Raw genomic sequence first — 21,038 nt, 5'->3', positions numbered from 1 at the left:
GGGTTTAAATAAGTAAATCTCAATCAATCTCGAGGAGCTTTTCACTAAAAAAAAAAAACATTAGATTAGAATCACTTACTGTACCTTTAATATAATAACGTTGCACAATAAAATCCACAGAAATTCCTGGGCTTTCCACAGAACTTTAAACACGTCTAATGCATGTCATAAGTCTGTGGAAAGCCTCATTACAGAGCTGCAGAGATGTGCTTATAATCTGAACCATGTCGTGACGCACTGTAACAGACACATGGCGCTGCCCGGGCGATCTGCTGGAAAAATTGCCCCCGTGACCCAAATCCTCGATGGCGAGTCAGTCCCACTCTTATCACAAGACGGCCAAGTGGACGGGGGGACTTTCCTCGGACATGTAGGTCAATTTGTTGAAGCTCAGCGTCGTGAGAAAACAAACAGCGTCTCGGGACCAAAGACACGAACGAACCACAGCTGTAAACCTCCATCTCTGTCTCTATGTATCACTCTGTGTGTGTGTGTGTGTGTGTGTGTGTGTGTGTGTGTGCTGCAGGAAATGAAATCACTCTGGAGGATTTTTTTTTTGAAGGATAACATTTTTTATCTGACTAACTTCTCCCTGTGCTTCAGAATTAAAAATCTGGGAAATGTCGACAGCACTTTATATCTGTTTTGATCAGGGTGTGTGTGTGTGTGTGTCTGTGTGTGTGTGTGTGTGTGTGTGTGTGTGTGTGTGCTACAGAATCTCTGCTGTTATTTTGAGCACGTTGGGCCGAGCATGATCTTCAGTCTCTTGATGTTCTCTGCTCTGAGACCAGCTGGAGTCTTCTGCGGGAGTCTCTGTAGGTGGCGCTCTTCTCTTTTACTCGTCCTCCGTGGCAGCAGCTGCTGAGGCCCAACACCAAGTTCTTCTTCTGTTTAGGAGTTTAAAACGTAAAAGTTGCTGTTTTTCATGGATGAGATTTACAACATGGCGGGTGGTATGGCATATTTGTGTAAAACTGTTGCACATATGTTTTTTTTTGTCAGCTGGTACAATGACAAAGCTAAGCAGTGGTGATGTGTCAGGTGTGAATGTGCAGCTGCAATCAGGGTTTTATTCTCTTCTGTCTGTGGAGGGTTGCTGTAAACATCATCACTGAAAGGTCACTGGAGGTCAAAGTTCCTTTAAACAATTCTGCGCCACTGACTCGACAGAAAAGTCATTTTTGGTTGAAGTTGAAAATCAGCCTTAAACCAGGCAAGTTTCAGTGTGAACAGAGACAAAGAGATCGAGCTGAGTGTCTGTACAGTGACGATACAGTTATAACGTGACACAATACTCATCAACACATCAGTTTTATTATCTGGGGGAAAAACTGAAGAACATCTTTTATTTTAAACCAGAGTTTTGTTCTGAAGAAAAAAAAACTTTGCTCAATGAGACAAATGTTCAGATTTTGACAGTAACTCAGAATATTTTAGTATAATATTAATAAGATAACAGACAACACTCAGATAATCATCTCAATATTAATTTCATCCACATCCCCCCTGCTGTTGGTGTTATCACCATAGTAACCACTAGAGCTGGGACTGGGACATCCCATAGGATCAGAGGCTGGGGACGTGAGGGAAAACCTTGAAGGGAAGTGTGTGTGTGTGTGTGTGTGTGTGTGTGTGTGTGTGTGTGTGTGTGTGTGTGTGTGTGTGTCCTCTCACACATCACTGTGAACTCGGCCGACAAACTCACCAATTTGTTTATTTTGCTGATGTCACAGAGCAGCGTGTTTGGGCAGGCGGGTTGGACTGTACCAACTGAGAAGGAGAGGGGGTGTACTTCTCACACACACATACACAGACACACACACACACACACACACACACACACACACACACACAGACACAGACACACACGCACTCCTTCCTAGACTAAAAACGGAAAGTAAGTGTTTAAGTAATTGTCAGCCAATCCAGTGCTCTGTGTGTGTGTGTGTGTGTGTGTGTGTGTGTTAAAAACAAAGGCTGCATCAGTAGCTAAATGTCAGCAGACACCTTCAGCCCTTTGTCTGTGTAGAGGAGGTCGACCTGCTCCTCTTTGAAACCAATAAGCTGCTTGTCTTTGTGTGTGCGTTTTAATTGCGAGTTTATGTGTGTGTGTGTCTGAGTGTGTGTGTCTGAGTGTGTGTGCTGCCAATGGGGAATAAGCAACCAGTGTTTTTGCAAACTGAGCAGTGGGGAGGACCACAGACGAGGACGGAGGCTCGTCTGAGAGGAGCATGAGGCTGAGTTTGACTGCTGTGTCACTTTTCTCTTCCTGCTGCCTGTTTGTGTTATGCTGGGTGAGTAGAGGAAAGACGCACTGCTGTGTTTTCATGCGCTAGATATCAGCTGTGTGTGTGTGTGTGTGTGTGTATGTGAGAGCTGACTTTCTTGATCTAATTAGCCTAATTGGAGAAATGTTTCACAGTTCTCTGGTTTCTCTCTTTTGTGTTTGAACAGTACAAAACTTCTAAAGTAACTTTGACATGATGTGAAAGCTGTCCCTGAACACATCACCAGTACCACCACTTACTAAGACTTACATCATTCACAGTAGTGCTAGTGTTGTGTGTCTGTGCAGACATGATGTTGGTGATGGGATGTCGGCTGAGCTGAGCTGACCCTGCTTAAAGTCAAACAGTCAGTTCTACACTCTGCAGCTGCTGCAGCGTAAACAAGGATTATATTGCACTTAGGTTATAATGCGCACAACTCTGAGCTGGTAGAACAAAATAAAGACGCAGCAGAGGATGAGAGCAGGTGTTCTCCACAGAGGGTCCATTATTTTCTACAGCAGGACACATGCTCTCTCTGACGGCTGCTGTATTTAACTCATCAACCGTTTTTAGTTGAGTTTGAATTTTTATTTTAATGACAACGATGGAAGATTCAGGACTGAACTGGAAACAGGGAATTCGTCCTGTTGCTAACCAGCTATCCATTATGATTCTCTATGATTCTTTTGCCATGAATGGAACCTCTGTAAATATACAGTCAGCAGCAGCGGTGGCAACTATCGGTTCATCATACGAGAGAAAAAAAAGATCATTTAGTTTTAAAATATTTGAAAACAGTATTTACATTTTACATTTTTTTTCTGTGATTACATCTTTTCACCAAAATTGTGTTTTGTAAATGATTTGTCGGCCCACTTGCAATACCTTCATGGTCCACCAGTGGGCCCTGGACCACAGGCTGGGAACCACTGATTCATAGTATTCTAAAAAAAATTACACATAGTTTGATTTTACCATTGTTGTGCTTTTACTTTGGTAAAGCAGGTTATAGTTAGTTATAATAGCAGCAGTAGTATTAGTAATAGTAGTAATAGTAGTAGTAGTAGTAGTAGTAGTAGGAGGATCAATGGGAGCAGCAGCTACAGAAATAATACAGACAGCTGTAGTAATACTGCAAACTGAAACAATAGTATGAGTAAGAGGTACAGTAGTAGTACTAGTATTTATAGTGCTAGTTCTGGCAGTCGCAGTAACAGTGGTATCAGTGGTAGTGCTGGTGATGACTGGGTTGGTCTTTGTTGTTTTAATTTTTGATTGACAGGTCAATAGTCTGCACTTTAATGAACCAGCCGCCATAATGAAGCCAGGCGTCGCTGACAGATTTATTCCCTCCGTCCTTTCACGCGGCCGAATGTAAACCGTGACGGGGACTTTCCACCCAGACCTTCTCACTGTGCCTGTAATGGTTTTACTGGAACTAAACCACAGCACAGTTAGCTCTGTTTTTCCAGCAGCGCTCAGGATGACTGTAAATCTTTTTCAACTGCATATTGAAATCCAACTCACCCAGACATTTATAATTGGTATGTAGAGTATGGGAAAACTGGTTACATGCTCCTCTCTCCAATTTCATGACAACCTGAGGGGGGTGTTCCTTCTAACCATGTGTAGGTTGTTCATGGGAGCCGGCGTTAGCGTTAGCAGTCGTGGTTGCAGTTTTTTTGTTGGAAATGTTTGTTAGGAAAGAAAAAGAAGCGACACTGCTAAACATCAGGTCTGCAGAAAGGCCAGAAGGTTGTCAGTGCTGTCGCCAGAGAGTCAGAGAGGAGCAGCCGTGTTTTCACCGGAAGACACGGAAATTCAAAACCGTTAATGCAAAGTTCAGTGTGTGGTGACAAACAGGCTTGATGTGCCTCCATGTGAGCTTCTTCCTCTGTGTGTGTGTGTGTGTGTGTGTGTGTGTGTGTGTGTGTGTGTGTGTGTGTGTGTGTGTGTGTGTGTGTGTGTGTGTGTTGACCTGCACGGAGGTGAGTGTCAGTCCTGACTCAGCATGTTGCTACTGTAAACACCTGCTGCCCCCGAATGCACACAGTACCTGTGTGTGTGTGTGTGTGTGTGTGTGTGTGTGTGTGTGTGTGTGTGTGTGTGTGTGTGTGTGTGTGTGTTCCTTGCCCTCATACCCAGGGGAGTCCGTGGGCGTTTCTTCTCGGCTCAACTGTGTGTTAATTTGTGTTTTTATGGTTGCAAGGCTCTGTGTGTGTGTGTGTGTGTGTGTGTGTGTGTGTGTGTGTGACTCCCTTATCTTATTTGTGAGTGTATGTCAGGAATCACAGGTCATATTTTTCTTTTTGCTATTTACTGAATTTAATAAAGAAATTAGATCTTAATTCTCCACAGAGAGTTGATAAAAATAAAAAAACATTTAGATAAAATAGTTTTCATGTGTTTGAACCTTTAACAGCAGCTGTAAGTCTTTTTTTTTTATGTAATCAAAACTGACCAAAAAGCTGCTAGCATGGCTTTAGCTTGTGAGCTTTGTTGGTCTGTACATATAAAGACTTGTTGTCATTATTTTGTCCTTGTTTCACACTCATATAACCCTGAGAGAGAGAGAGAGAGAGAGAGGCATGTTATGGTAGGCTCGCTCGGTATGTTTAGTTTCCATTGGCCCAGAGTCACGTGACTGAAACCTCTTTCTCTCTCCTCTTTTTCTCTCTCTCCTGCAGCCTCTGTCTCTCTCTGCTCAGCTCTTTCCTCTCACAAACACTCCTTTTTTAAGCTCTCACTTCTTCCTCTTCGTCCTCTTTGTCTCTCCATCTCTAGTGTTGCAGTGTGGAAACAATAAAATCAACGGTTTCCTTTTTAGGTTCTGGATAGATGCAACACTCCTCTCTCTGTCTCCCTCTTTATCTTTCTCTCTGCTTTTTTTTTATCAATGTCACTCTTCCGTTTGCTCTCACATTCTTCTTCTTTCCTTCCTTTCTGCTTTTTCCTCTTTATTTTTGTGTCTTTTCCCCTTCTCTCACTCTCTCTCTCTCTCTCTCTCTCTCTCTTTGTCATGGGTGTTTGCTGTAGCACTCTTGTCCCTTGGCAGTCTCTCCCTCTCTCCTTCATACTGTATATGGTCATGGAGGCTCAGCCCTGCTGGTTCTGTCCACACACATTCACCCTCTGTGGGACGGTGATTTAGCAGAGCAGACTTGTGCTCTGAGGCTGAACTTGACTGCAGAATCTGTTTGACTGGTGTAACGTATAACCACCCGTACAATGGCAGAGGCTGCCATCCCAAAACCACGGGCGTTCATCTGCACCTCTGGTTTTAGGCTTTCTACCAGATGTTGAACCTGCTGCAGGGATTTTCTCCCATTTGCAGACACAAGAGCACGAGTGAGGTCCGGCACTGATGTCGGAGGACAAGGTCTGGCAGATGGGGTTGAGGTCAGGACTCTGAACCTGGGGAAACTATTTCTTTATGAAGCTGGACGTGTGCACAGGGGCGCTGTCATGTGTCATGTTGAAGCAGTGAAGGGTCTTCCCCAAAGTTGGAAGAACAATATTCAAAATATCAGTATATGCTGGAAGTAAGAGGCCAAGTGAAAGCCACAGAAAACAGATTCAAAAATAGGTGTGTCTGCATACTTTTGGCCATATAGTGTAGGTGATAATGTAATAAGTTCTCCAACATCTCCTCAGTTAGATTTGATCACATTTGAGCCCAGTTTGCTGAGTTATTACATAACCGGTCATTATATCATCAGTGGCTTGTGGAGCGCCCACAGCGCGGGCGCTCCACGGAGGGATTTATTCGCCGACTCACCACAGCGCTTGACTTCAAGGTCAGGGTTAAGAGCCGGCGAACCTGACGCCATCACGGGGAGCCGCTGAGGGTGCAGCCTGCAATATGTGTATATCGGACTGTCAATAATTCATAGGCAGCTGACAGTGAGGTTATACAGCTGTCGTCAGGCTGCTGCAGGCGTATTTCATAACAATCGGAGGCGCTGCACTTGGAGCCGAGCGCCGGAGACCGTGGCTGGAGATGCACCTTACATGGTGCTCATCGTCTCTGAGAGCATTGTGAGCTGAAGCTCGCTGCGTGGTCCTCGTTGTGTTTTCACTTTAATTTACTGTTACTTTGTCTTGACTTTGTTTTACTACATTTACTTTGCTCTAACTTTGTTTGGGTTTGGACCAGAGGCGGGAGGAGCTAGACTGATTCCCAGATTTGTACTTTCCCCCACCAACCTGTGAGGAGCAAGTGCGTTACGCTGCAGAACATGTTCACCCATTCATACAGCAGCTTTCTCACACACACTCTCACACACTGATGATACACTGAGGCCAGTTGTGGATTCAGTATCGTGCCCAAGGACACGTAGACGTGTGGCCTGGACCAGCAGTCCTCCAACCTGAACCATAGTGTACTGTTGCTTTTCTCAACCCTCTGATACGACCCACAGGAGCGTCTTTCGAAATAGCGCCCCTATGGTGGCAGGTGTACCGGACCTTGGTTGTCATGGTTACAATATCAGACATTTGGACTGCACCGAGAGCAGCGTATCTACCTTAGTTGCTATGATACGGATCATTGCGTCTCTGTTGAAAGACACTTCAGCACACAGAGGCGACAGTCAGTGAATGCATCCTCATACGTTCAGTCTGTTCTAGTCCAAGCACTTACGTTCACTTCAGGACAAAAGAAGCTGAGACAAACTCTGTACATAAGGTCAATAGCTCAGCAGCCTGTTAGCTTAAACAGAGTCATCAGATCATATTTGCTTCTGTGGCTTTCACCATCTTTAATGTGCTTTAACGAGCCCGAGCCGAGCCGACGACGGCGCTCTGAGTCACCAGGGCAAGGAGCTCCCGCTTTGAAAAACTGATTCAGTCGCTGACGACAGTGAGTCAGTTCGGTTGGTTCACTTTGAAGATGTGTTGTTAGAAGTTCCTTCGCTCACGTACTGAAGCATCTCGCCTGAAGGAGGACGCTGGTGAGGTATTGAAGCGTATCTTATCTCTTCTTACCAAGAATAATTCAGATGAAGTTGTGATCTGCTCTCTGTGTCAAACTAACATTTTTGACAGTTTGACAACTTTGTGTTGGTGATTGAGGGAGTTTTAAGTCAAAGGTTTCTCCTTCCTCACGCCAGCTGAGCTACTTTGATATGAAACTACTTTGATATGGTACATCGACTCAGCAGCTCACCCTGACCTGCCTGTAACGCTCTGTGGCAGCGTCATCCAGAGCAGTTTTTTACTGAGAGAGACAGTCAGACGGAGGGGAAAGAGTTTGCAGCAGGGTCTGAGTCATCCTCCCCTCCTCTGTCGCTATTTAAAGATCCTCATCCCTCCATCCTCGTCAACTGCCTCTTCATTCCTGTCCTTGCTTCTTTAGAGGTTGAATTCTTTTTTTTTTTTTTTTTTACAACTTGGGTCTTATTTGTTTAGTACCCGGCCTCACCAAATTAATTTCAGAGATGTGGGAACACAAGAAGTCAGACAGGTCAAGAAACACGAGCGGTCAGATGACCGGGTTGTAGACGAGCCTCCAGGTTAGCCAAGCGTATCTGGAAGACATCCATCCCAGTTTTCAGGCGACTCCCGGCTCGTTCCTGTAAAACTTCAGTAACTGTAGTTGTGCACACAGAGTTTGCCTGTACCACATGAGGTTCATTTAGAGTAACGATGAGTCAGTCATCAGAAAATCATCACAAACTGTTGTGCAGGGCTCCGAGGTGAAGATTGAGGTTAGATTGATTAATAATGAGACTGATGGTGGAAGCCCCAATATGTTTGGTTCACTCACTTTTAGCTTTACCTTCAAATTCAGGTTTATGTTAGTGATTCTTAAACATTTTTGGTTTGGAGCAAAGTCAACTTTTGACCTTTTATAACAAGATTTTTGAGCCAATCAGCTGAGGAGTTTTTTGTTTTCTTCCTGGACTGTTACATTTGATAGATTTTTAAAGACCTGAACAGGTTTAAATGTGCAGAAACTTTAGAAACTTCATCAATACGTTTCATCTTCGGATGAACCTTCAGGTTTTTCTTGGGGTTCGTTGTTTCAGTCTCAGGTTGGGAACTGGTGGTTTAGATCATCTTGTTATACTTCAGCTGACTGACTAACTGACTGACTGTTTCTTGAGCAGGTGGACTTTGTTGTGGCAGAGCTCTGTGATTAATTTGGTGAATACATTGTGGTCATAACCAATAGATAGGATGCCCAGTCATCACATCAAGTTGTCATTTAACAGATACAGATTTAATCATTTCTCTTCACTGTGTCAGGCTGGAGAAAAATGTTCAAATTGTGACACTTTAAGAAAAAAACTGCTGCTCTCATTTGACCACATCTATCTTCCATATGTTGGCTCCTGAGCGGCTGATTGGCTGCCTGTCTCACTGAGTGACTGTTTGACTGACAGACTGACTGACTGCCCGTCTCACTGGAGGTTATTGGATGGAGATTGCTAACACACAGCTGTTACAGTGCCTAACTGAATCAGCGCTCTGACTGACACATTCATTTCACTCTGACTCTTCTTTCGGGATTAAATCCCAATTAAGTCAAGATGGTTGGTCACTGAGAATGTATGTGTGTGTGTGTGTGTGTGTGTGTGTGTGCCTGCGTGTCTCACCGCAACAAGTCGGTATCTGGAAGACAAGGTCAGACCTCCCTCTATTGATCCCATGTGTCTCAACCTCCCTCAAAGTCTCTTTTTTGTCTTTTCAAACTGAAGCTTTTGCCCGTTTCTCTTTCTCTCTGCAGGGAACTTAGATCCCCTACCAGAGATGCTAATTATTACCATGTGCCTTGCCTTCACGCTACCGGAGACACACACACACACACACACACACACACACACACACACACACACACACACACACACACACACTGCTGACATTGTCACCAATGACGTCTGTGCCCACAGTTGGTTTCTTGATCCGAACCAGTTAGTCACATGTTTGTGTGTTTAAGAAGGATTTGTCAAGTCAGCCGCGCAAACAGCTCTTTCCATGTTCGACAAATCCGCTGCAGATTTAACGTCACTCAGGTCTGTTTCATGCATCTCCCACTGCTTGAGTCAGGCGACGCTCTTCCCTCTGATTTTCTTGGAATTAGATTTTTTTTTTTTTTTTTTTTTTACTCCCTTATCCTCAAGTCAAAGAAATCCAGGAATTGTTCCACAGCTCATCAGTCTAACTCACATTTAGGCTGTATGAGTGTTTGAGAATTAATATTTACTTTAACTAGTTGCTTTAATTCTGTCATAGAACAAAACACACAAACAGCAACACACTTGTCTGATTAGCCGAATACATAAAAGTGAAACCCAAAATAAAAAGTACAGCCTTCAAATAAATGATATAACACGAGCTGTGTCTAAATTGTAACATAAGTAAGAATGTTAATGCATGATAAGGAAGCATAACTGTGTTTGGCACAAGTGTAAGAGGTGGACAAAATAACAAGAAACTCACAGAAAAGACAAAAAACTTCATATCAAGGTGCTGATCATCTGATTATCCTTATAGTTGACAAAAGCTGCTCTTTGTAGTCAGAGTAATATTTTCTTTATATTTACATTTATTCTTTTTACTCTTTTACATTATTTTGTCTACATATATGAAAAAAAATCATTCAGCCTTTGTAAACATAAATGACATTTCTTCCTAATGTCTGTAAAACTAGTTTTTGTTTTTAATAATTTTATTAAACATTTTAGAAAGTTAAATTTGCGTTTGTGACAGTGCATCAGAAGTTGACCTGCAAATGTTCACCTGTAAAAAAAAAAACCAAAAAAAACAAACACACTTATCAGATTTAAACCAAGCATCAAACAGCGACGAAAGTAAATTTATTACAAATAACATTCACTTGGACTCAAGGATGAACTGATTCAAATTTGGTCAAAGGTCAAAGGTCAAGGTCACTGTGACGTTACAGAACAAGTTTTTGGCCTTAATTCACAAATTCATACACAATTTGTGATGACATTTTATATCCAAAAGGTCAAAGGTCAACTTCACTGTGACTGCAAAAACACCTCAGGCTATTATTCAATGGTGTAACTCAGGAAGGAGATTACGACCATGTTTCCTGCAACTTGTCTGGCCGGTGGAGGGATACAGTACAACCATGAGGTGGTGATTAGTTTAATAAGTTGTCCTCCTTCTTTTTTCTTGTCCTCTCTCCCCTCCCTCCATCCTCACAGCCTGAATCCAGATGTCCGACTTAGCCCTGACGTTATGTCGATACAATGGACGCTGTAATATTTTTAACCGCCAACACAAACATAAATGTATAAAACACACGTTTGATGAGATGTGACTGTGTCGTACTCTTGTAGGAATGTGTTGAATAAAACTATAAAATGGCACTAAAATGCATTTTTCCTCACCTTCCTCCTCCTCCTCCTCCTCTCTGTCGTCTAGCTGCCGTGCTGTTATAGCAGCAGATGGGAAAACACACACAAACAGCTTCAAACTGGCTGCAGTGTTTCCATCAGATACACTCATGTTTATTAAAGCTTGCTCCATGTTGACTGGTCCTCCCTCTCTTACCAGTTTGACAGACAGGTTTTGATAGTTAATCTGCACCGACAAACCCATCACCGCCACTCAACACATTACAAACTGCATTACCCACGTCCCCCCTCTCTGCCGGTCGTCTGCTTTTACACTCAACCTTTCATTACTTTTTTTTCTTGCTTTTCATTTGCTGTCAGAGAAAATGCCTCTGGTGCTTATGTAAGCTTTTAAAACTCCAAATCCCATGATGCCTCTCTCTATTGCTTTATGCTTCTAAAATTGTAGCCTTATGTCACCCAGAAAGTCTGTCAGTGGCTTGTAGTGTTTGTTTTCTATCACGTGGTGTAAGAGTTGGGTGGGGTTAAACATTCAGATCCTGTCAGTCACTCGACTGATGGTGATTTTCCAAAATTTCCCATCTCTGCTTTCTGAGAACTTTCTTTGGAAATGTGGCAAACTCCTCCCACCTGGTATTCCCCAGAGGTTAAAATCCAACACCAAGAGTCATTTACAAAAGAGCGATTGGATTCAGATGTGCTTTGCGCTGCATGGAAATCTGCTGATGGCACCTGAGGTAGCCTTGATTTATCACTTCCCTCGGGGAGATCGGTCAGCAAGTTTTGAGGTGGTTCGTCATCGTCACACCGTTAAAGGTGAAATAAGTGCACCTGCAACACTTTGAGCTTTAAGTTCATGCAAGCACACACACACACACACACACACACATGCACACACCCACACTGTGCCATCTGGTCCTGGTTAGAAGAAAGAATGACAAAGCATGATGTGATAAGTCGCAGAGCTTTCTGCATCTGACTGGTTTGGTGTTTTGAAGTCTAAGTACCTTAAACACAGTGTAACCTGGTTGTTTCTGTGGTATTTGTTTCCATTAATTCAGCTGGTAATTAGGCTGAATATCCTACGTGTAGTATCTCGATACAGTCCAGCTCAGATACTGCAAAATATGATATTATTTTTTCTTTAAATATATATATGATACCACAGATCCTCTCCTGTGATTGGCTCACCGACCTGTTGTCACTAGAGCTCCAGAGAGAAGCCTGAGAGAAGAGATGTAAAACTACACTGAGATGGTTTTTGGTTCTTAAAACCACAGATATATCTTCTGATGGAGATCAACACTTCAAAATAAAACACAGAAGTGTAAAATATGGGACCTTCAATACCATAAATAAACTTTTGTGTAGTTAAAGATAACCTTGATTTGACAATATGCATTTATAATGATGATAATCATGCTTTATTCTACGCTGTGACTGCTGGGTCCAGTGTTACCATTGGACACCATTGCACACAAAAGAACGTGGAAAGTGAATGTGTCTTTCTCTCTGTCCTCCTGTGGCAGGTGATATCACACAGAAGGGCTATGAGAAGAAGCGATCCAAGCTGATTGGAGCCTACTTCCCTCAAGCACCAGGTAAAACTGACTTTTCCTCACCACCGCTGTTTTCATTAAATCCAGCTCACGAGTGTGAGACCACAGCAACGTTTCGAAATCTAAAAAATTATACCAAATAGATAAAAAGAGGAGGTTCACTGGCTTCACATACATATATAAAATATGTCTTTTTTGTACTACACTACAAATCTGTGTTTGGTGATGGTGGTCAACATGGATGAGGTTCTGACCTTCCTACAACAAAGCAGCAACAGGTTTTCACGAATCTGTCGACATGGATTCTTTGGAGTCTATTCTCTCAGTTTCGACTGTTTGTCCCAATCCTAACAGGAATATTTTACGCACTGAGGAAATAGTAGCTGAAATATATATCTATCCTTTAATAGAAACTGGAAGAGTGGACTTAAAAAAGCCTTTGGATAAATGTGAGTGTACTCTTTTTGTACTTGCTAGACTATGACTATAGATACATGAAATCCAACTCTTTCATCTTTTGTGGGGAAAATTTTTTTTTTTTGTCCCTTGGACACTTTTCCAAGGATGTTAAAAAACTTTTTTCACATTGTCCTCTTGGCAAAGTGAAAAAAGAGAGAGAGCTATGAACAATTTGGACATGTAACTGCTGGTTTTACACACAGAGAAAGTGAAAGTGAAGCAGGTAGTGGTCTTTGGGGGGCTGCAGGCTTTGAAACTGCAGTGCTACAGGAAAACTGAGTTATTTATTTAGATGTTTTTCTACTGCATTCTTCCAATATCCCTGTCAGGGTTTGGTTTTGTTCTTCTGATCCTCGCACATTTATTAGAGCCTCACCAGCTGAGTTGTTTTTGGTAATACAGCACAGATGGATGTTATTGAGTCCAACCACAAATGATCTAAAAGACCATTTTACAGTAAGACATGTTTGGGGGGGGGGGGGGGGGGGGGGCAGACCGCATCTGACTGAGCGCTGAGGATGGGACTGGAGCGTCACTGCAGACCAGCAGACACACTGGCACTGCCTAAGCTATTACTGGAATACACTGGTGTGTGTGTGTGTGTGTATCTGTGTGTCCTCTTAGGGTAGGGGAATGTCAGGAAGTGCATTATGGGAAGGAATGAGGGGTGTGGGATGAAGAAAATGTGTGGTATTCACATCTAGGCCCGGTGGGGGGTCGTCCCCAGTTCGCTATGGGGGACCGGATGACACACACTCTGCAATGCACGCCCACACACACACACACAGACACACACACACACACACACTGTACACAGATACACTGAGCTGTAACACCCAACACTTCTCATTCTTTCTCAGTCCTGTAACACACTTTTGTTTTGAATTCCCATGCACCAGTAACACACATTTGTGCACATACATACACACAATAAGCCCCTTTCTCTCATTTTCAGACCCTCTCTCACACTTGCACACACTTACATTGACAACACAATACTCTCTTTCTCTCTGGGAAACACACATGCAAACCCACCGGCAACACATTCCCTTCCCTGTGATGTGTATCGGCTCTAAGGCCTGTTAGTCTGCTCTGCTTGGTCCACAGTCAGGCTGATATAGTTTGATTAAATCATTTACAGTGTTCAGTGTAGTGGATTTCCCCCAGTTACTTCATATTCCTTCCTTCCTATTTCCTCTCATCAAAGATGAGGTTTAGTTTACTCAGACAGAAATTTGATATCATGAGATCCAGTACGCTGTCCTCTTAACATCAGCCAAAAAGGGAAACTGGAAATACCTTTCACTTATTGCAGTTACTGATAAGTACACTAGGTATTGTACAGTTTTTGATCATAGATGAGAAGAACATGAATTTGGGTTTGTAGAAACATTTCAAAAACCTTTGACTTTTCAACTGTTTACTCAGTGGGAAATATGTTTTACAGGCAACGAGTATTAAAATAAAATACATAAAGCTTATGAAACAATTGTTAAAACTCACCACAGATGCTCACATAAAGAAAAGCTCTTACAGTGACAACTTAAAAAACTACTGTATATCAAGCTTTCATCATCTAAGCCAATCATCAAGGGCTAAAACAACATCATAATCATCACCCACCAATTTTTACAGCATCAGTTTCTAGAAATTTGATTGCAAGAGACATAAAATTATTTCTCACCCTGTTAGACCTGGGCATTAGTGTTATAAATCTCCATCAAGAGGGAGGAAGTTCAAATGCACAAAGTAGGACACTTTAAAAGGATTTTAGTGCTTGAAATTACTCTCTTGTGTAACATGTGAAGTCAGGAAGTTGAGGGACATCATATCATGACGTTAGAGAACATAGACACATGCCTAGGTTTTACACTCAATCATTCTCTGTGGTTATGGTATTTGCCAACTGGCCTGCTGAAGCCTCACTCTGGCATTAACTACACTCAACCACAAACGAATTGTGTCTAACTGATAACCTAAAAATAACTCTCACTTTCATAGTGCACACCTACATTTAACCATTCGATGCAAAATGTTTTTCATTTTCTGAAATAAATCTGCAATTGTTCTGACTGTTCCCATAATTCCTCAAACCTGAGTAATCAGACTTTACAAGAACCGAGCCCAGCCCCCCTCTTCAGAGCCACTCCTGCTTCTGGAATGAAGCAAAGCCTGCAAAGCTTTTCCTCTCTCTCTTGTTCAGATAAAGTCAAACTCTCTTAGTCATTAATCACTTTGTAATAAGACAAGACTAAAGCAACATGGCACAAGGGATTAAACTTGATAGAGCTAATTTCTGCTGCTCAATCTGTCTGGACCTACTCAATGACCCGGTGACTATACCTTGTGGTCACAACTACTGCATGAATTGCATCAAGGACCATTTAGATAAAGAGAATCATAGCGGGATCTACAGCTGTCCGCAGTGTAGACAGAAGTTCATACCGAGGCCTGTACTGGTGAAAAATATCACAATAGCATTTGTAGTTGAGGAGCTGAAGAAGACTGGACTCCAAGCTGCTCCTGCTGATCACTGCTATGCTGGACCTGAAGATGTGGCCTGTGATGTCTGCACTGGGAGAAAACTGAAAGCTGTCAAATCCTGTTTGATGTGTTTGGCCTCTTACTGTGAGAAACACCTGCAGCCTCATTTTCAATCTCCTACATTTGAAAAACACAAGCTGGTGGAGCCCTCCAAGAAGCTCCAGGAGAACATCTGCTCTCGTCATGATGAGGTGATGAAGATGTTCTGCCGCACTGATCAGCAGTGTATCTGTTATCTCTGCTCTGTGGATGAACATAAAGGCCACGACACAGTCTCAGCTGCAGCAGAAAGGACTGAGAGGCAGAGAGAGCTCCAGCTGAGTCGACAAAACATCCAGCAGAGAATCCAGGACAGAGAGAAAGATGTGAAGCTGCTTCAACAGGAGGTGGAGGCTATCAATGGCTCTGCTGATAAAGCAGTGGAGGACAGTGAGAAGATCTTCACTCAGCTGATCCGTCTCATGGAGAAACGAAGCTTTGATTTGAAGCAGCAGATCAGATCCCAGCAGGAAACTCAAGTGAGTCCAGTCAAAGAGCTTCAGGAGAAGCTGGAGCAGGAGATCACTGAGCTGAAGAGGAAAGACGCTGAGCTGAAGCAGCTCTCACACACAGAGGATCACAACCAGTTTCTACACAACTACCCCTCACTGTCACCACTCAGTCAATCTACAGACTCATCCAGCATCAATATCCGTCCTCTGAGGTACTTTGAGGATGTGACAGCAGCTGTGTCAGAGCTCAGAGATAAACTACAGGACATTCTGAGAGAGACATGGACAAACATCTCGCTGACAGAGACTGAAGTGGATGTTTTACTGTTACAACCAGAGCCCAAGACCAGAGCTGGATTCTTAAATCATGCTTGTCAAATTACACTGGATCCAAACACAGCAAATATACATCTGTCAATATCGAAGGGGAACAGAGAGGCAGCATACATGAGAGAAGAACAGAAATATTCTCATCATCCAGAAAGGTTTGCATATTCCTGGCAGGTCCTGAGTAGAGAGAGTCTGACTGGACGTTGCTACTGGGAGGTGGAGAGGAGCGGGAGAGGAGTTTTAGTAGCAGTCGCATACAAGAATATCAGCAGAGCAGGGGACTTCAGTGAATGTGTCTTTGGACAAAACGACAAGTCTTGGGTGTTAGATTGTTATAGAAATAGCTACGAATTCAGATATAACAACGTAAAAACTCAGATCCCAGGCACATTGTCCTCCAGAGTAGGAGTGTACCTGGATCACAGAGCAGGTATTCTGTCCTTCTACAGTGTCTCTGAAACCATGACTCTCCTCCACAGAGTCCGGACCACATTCACTCAGCCTCTACATGCTGGACTTTGGCTTTCAGAAGGAGCTAGAGCTGAGATTTGTAAGCTCAAATAGACAGGAGTTACTTTGGCTATGAAGTGTTTTTTGCTTTGGTTTACTGTCAGTCAAACAGTGGGCAGTATTGTGACAAATTCATGATGGCAGAAACCTTCATACTAAGTATGAAATGTAAACCATGCAAGAAAAAGTGCTTTGGAGATTTGTGATGTAGCCATTGATGGAGGTCTCACCACTCCTTGCACTGAGGAGATAAACATTGCATGATATTTTGTGAGCTTCCTGTATTTCTTTGGTCTATAAAACCTTATTCCACGTGGTAACTAGTCACCACAACCCCTCAAAGACAGTGGAGGGGAAGGGACATAGTTACCTTTGATATGGTGATATAAATGTGTTAGCTTCAACAAACTGCTCTTTCTTTGTTGCTCTGAGTCCGTTTCAGGGTAACCCTACATGGGTAACACTTGACTTAATGGGTCTGTTATTTCTGAATAATTTTTAAGACGTTTCCTGAGAGAGAACTATGAAACTTGGTCCTAATTATAGGAAATTCCTTGAAATTACAGGCTTTGTTTACACCCACATAAATATTCACTCATTGCTGACCTGCTGTGCACTGACTAAAAGACTTTGGCACAAGCATTAAATAGGAGTTAATTAATCGGCAGTGGCACTGTTCCAGTTCAACTTTGTTTCTATTTTAGTACCAAATGACAGAACTATTTCCAGGGAACAGTTTGAAACCCAGTTTGGACCCATATGCCACCTACACTGAGAGACTAACCTGACCAACTCACTGACTTGAGTCTAACTTTATGGAATTTGTTTTCTTGTTAGTTGACTATCCACATTTTGAGCCACATTCTGGTTTGATTGTTACTGGCAGTGCACGTCATAATTGATAGTTGGCATAAATACTCATGACTCATCATTGTTCTCTAACAACAAAAGCAAATGAAATATGTGTAACATGCATGTCATTACAAGAATGTTGCTGCTTACATTTTATCCTGTCAGTAATGACAAACAAACTTGTCTGTTGCCTGTTCTAAATGTAATAGTTTGAATTATCAACATAATGTATAATCCAGTGGTAATAGAAAAGATTGACATGTAGCTATTTACCCGAGTTATGTATGTTTGGTGAGAGATTTCACTCCTGATCTTTGTAAACAAACTAACAAATCTGCTCTTTTGTCCCAGTCCTTTAATAAATCCTCTGTCCATGAAGGTTATAATGTTCAGTTTTTCTTGAAACTGTGTTAAAGAGGTGTTGATTGCTCCAGTTTGTGCTGCTAGTGAACTGTATTACATTATACAGAGAGTTGTTTCTGTTATGGTCCCTAACCCTCGTTGATAAAAAATCTAGTGGACAAAGTAATAGAAACATGAAAGGAGGGATTTATTGCAGGACTGCTGTATTAGACTGCCTCAGTGTTAATGTCATAAAACACTAAAACGTAAAACATCCACATTTGGTCAAACAGGAGTGTTGGCATTTTCATCAATATTTGGGCAATGAAAAGGAGGTTTTGCAAAGGTGAGATGGTCCTCTGTCCTACCCTGCAGATTTTATGGAGTGACTAAAACATAATTATGACTGCACTCTCACTTGGCAGCCACCTTCCCACATTAAATGTTTTTAAATGTTTTTAGCCGACCATCCACATTTCTGACAGGCGAGGTTCAGTTCCAAACTAATCTAATACTCTGATCCTTTTGATGACCTTTTGATAACCACCAGTGAAACCAATACTTAATTTAGCCAAAATACTTGTATGGCTACTGGATCTGATACAATTTGTAGAGTTTGTAAAGTGAAAAACATGATTCACGTTAGTCAAAGATATTAATAAAAGACTTGTTTTGTTCCAGAGGTCAGATGTTCGAATAGTACTAACAAGTGTCTAATGAATGAGTCAGTTGTTGGCTCAAGTGCTGTCATGTTTACAACGTTCAGTTTATTTGTAGTAAGCTGGGCTAGGACTACATCCTGGTTTGAAGAGAATCCCACTGGCATAACCTAAATGAGATCAACCACTTACACCATTCACCATTTATCTACCTTCCCCATTTGAACACTGCTTCATCTCTTATTCAGAACAGGCTGAGAGCCATGTAGTGTGTTTTTTTTAATGATTAATTCAGCCCTTTGTTAGCTTTTCTTCACTGTCTTTGATCTGGAAACACACAAACCTTAAATTATACACCAAGAACTGCTCAGAGTCTGTAACGTAAAAAATAAATCAAATTTAGTGTTTCATGTTTCCAAGATATTTACACTGTTGGGAAAACTTCTGCAGAATTGGGAGACTTTTTAAAAAATGTATCCACCATCTCTCATCATGCAAGTGTCAACTGTTATTTCCCTTCGTACACATTTACATCTATCTGATCTATAAATTGAATGCATTATTACCCTCTTTGTTCGGATGATTGGTTGAAAAATTAGCTGTGTATATTACATTATATATGTATATGGTATATATGTATATGGTATTTTTTTCAATTACTTATTTTAAATTTCCTTTTTATATACTGTAAAAGTTTTATTTTGCATTTTGTATATATTTTTTGAATTCAAGTCCAGTAGTGAATCTTATTGTTAGTTATTTTTGTATTTTTATACATTTTCCTCTTATTAGATTTTTTTTAAGTAAAGTTGCTTCTTATTTATGTTAAACAGGGCATCCAGCCCAAAGCAAGAGTGGGTTTAGTGCAGCAGGGCATTTGGGAACTACAATTTGTGGATGTCCCTTTATAGGGTGGTTGAGGTGCTGGAGGTGGGTCTCATGGGTGTTGTCTTCTTCCGCCTCAGTTCCTTATTGGACTTAGCGTCTTTCTATTGACAGTGGTTGATAGAAAGAGAATGAATGAGACGCATGCATTGATTTCCTTTAAGGCTTCACTGTGTGTGAGTTTGTGTTGCGTTTGAAGTGCCTGTCGTAGAGAGTACAAGATGGACGCGGTGTAACTGGGGAATTGACATAATGTCAGATTATTTATTCATTGAATGTCACCCACTTCCTTGTAAAAATGTATTTATTACGTTCTGCTGTTACTTCCTTGTGAATTCCCATCAGTTGCTGTATTAATATGCTACAAACCTCCCCCACATAATAAAGAATACTACAGGTGTGAGTCGAGTGCGGTGTTCTGAAGGCTTCATGCACATAGTCATGCAGGTGCAGTGTGTGAACATGCATGTTTGACTTTCATTTACAATGTTTCTGTAACGAATTAATAGACAACCAAAGAAATAGGTGTGAACAGTTTGCTTGCAAATAAAACTGAGTACAGGGAAAAGAGAGAGGAAGAGCGAGTCAGGAGGGGGGCGGGGGGGGGTCCATCCATCCATCCATCCAGACTCCCCAGAGGACAACACCAAAGCGAGGTATTTCCCAGACCTCTCGTATATTCCTCCGCTGGCTGGTAGTCGTTATATGGTCGGGTAATCAACTTTTAGCTTCTCTCCTGAGCAGCAGCGATGCTCTGAGCCGCGCTGAGAGCTCTAATGAAGACATACGAGGGTGGATGTGTGAAGCTGAGATGGATGCTCATAGATCAGCAGCTGTGGAGTGGTTGGAGCTGTCAGTAACAGAGTGGTTATTATCATCAGACTTATTGATTGGTGTGTAGGGAGGTTTTTTTCTCTCTCTCTCTCTCTGAGTCTGTGTGTTTCTCTGTAGCTGTATCTCTACCTCTGTTCTTTTTTTTCCATCTACTGTGCGAATATCTGTGATCTGGGTGGTGACCTGCATACAATTGACCCTACAGGGATAAATAAAGTTACATTGAATTGAATAGAGAATTTTCAAAAGAACACATTCATTTTATGTTTTGGACTTAAAAAAAACAAAAAAATGAAAAATCAATATGAATAAAAACTAAATTTTCCTGAAGGAAGAGAATTTTCTTGAAGGAAGTGTGATTTCCTATACAGGGTGTGTGTGCTTGTGTCTTGGCTGGTTTGTGGTGACTGTTTGGTACATGTTCCAGATTTTTTTTTTTTTTTTTTGCTGAGTCATGCTGTTTGGTTTCATTTTATTGTGTCATAGATCATGTTTTTTTTTAAGTCCGCTGTCGGACAAAACAGTGGCGCCCATCCAACCCCCCAACTCCACTAGGCTTTGGCCGATATTAGATAATATTGAATATTACGATATTTCCTGCAGTATTTTCCACAATATTGAAAAAAAAATTTGATATTGTGAAAAATATTGCATATCGCAAAAAATTACAATATTTAATATTATCTAATGTTTTCCCAAGCTTAATGGGGCTGGGGGGTAGATGGGCGCAAATGGCTGTTTTGTCTGAGGTGGGACTTTGAAAACTGCTGATCTATGACACAATAAAACAAAACCAAACAGCATGACTCAGCAAAATATTCAGATACATGTACCAAGCATGTGTCTGGGCTTGCTCTTTGTAGTGTACCCATGGATCAACAGACAGCTCTACACTGACGAAAACGTCAAAACACGATGATTTTCAAGCAAGTTCTGGAGCTCTAAGGAGCATCTTTTTATGATTGACATGTGT

The 21,038-nt window shown here is 41.8% G+C and overlaps 3 protein-coding genes across 10 annotated transcripts in view; 2 read left to right on the top strand and 1 right to left on the bottom strand.

Annotated features, from left to right (window-relative positions):
* LOC139628679 (tripartite motif-containing protein 16-like) overlaps nucleotides 1-21,038 on the bottom strand; it is a 276,374-nt gene that overhangs the window by 110,364 nt on the left and 144,972 nt on the right. The window lies entirely within an intron of this gene.
* Nucleotides 1-21,038, top strand: part of LOC139628672 (disco-interacting protein 2 homolog C) — a 190,542-nt gene that overhangs the window by 88,677 nt on the left and 80,827 nt on the right. For 5 of the 7 annotated variants that reach the window (XM_071490598.1, XM_071490600.1, XM_071490597.1 and 2 more), the window contains exon 2: nucleotides 12,130-12,201. The exons of 1 other annotated variant lie outside the window; for it this stretch is intronic. In XM_071490598.1, the coding sequence (XP_071346699.1) occupies nucleotides 12,130-12,201 (72 nt within the window). Of the gene's footprint in view, nucleotides 1-1,977; nucleotides 2,295-12,129; nucleotides 12,202-21,038 lie in introns of those variants that run through there. One more of the 7 variants, XM_071490601.1, reaches the window with a different exon arrangement.
* Nucleotides 13,994-20,371, top strand: LOC139628681 (tripartite motif-containing protein 16-like). Its single transcript, XM_071490642.1, has one exon. The coding sequence runs from the start codon at nucleotides 14,880-14,882 to the stop codon at nucleotides 16,545-16,547; it is 1,668 nt and encodes a 555-aa protein (XP_071346743.1). The 5' UTR covers nucleotides 13,994-14,879; the 3' UTR covers nucleotides 16,548-20,371.

This window comes from Trachinotus anak, unplaced genomic scaffold (assembly GCF_046630095.1).
Source record: "Trachinotus anak isolate AG129_WGS33_773 ecotype Australia unplaced genomic scaffold, CSIRO_AGI_Tana_v1 ptg000012l, whole genome shotgun sequence".
NCBI classification, from domain to species: Eukaryota; Metazoa; Chordata; class Actinopteri; order Carangiformes; family Carangidae; genus Trachinotus; species Trachinotus anak.
This window is presented reverse-complemented; position numbering and strand designations above follow the sequence as displayed.

Coding starts and splice junctions, on each gene's coding strand:
- LOC139628681 (XM_071490642.1), top strand. CDS start 14,880: ATGGCACAAGGGATTAAACTTGATAGAGCTAATTTCTGCTGCTCAATC.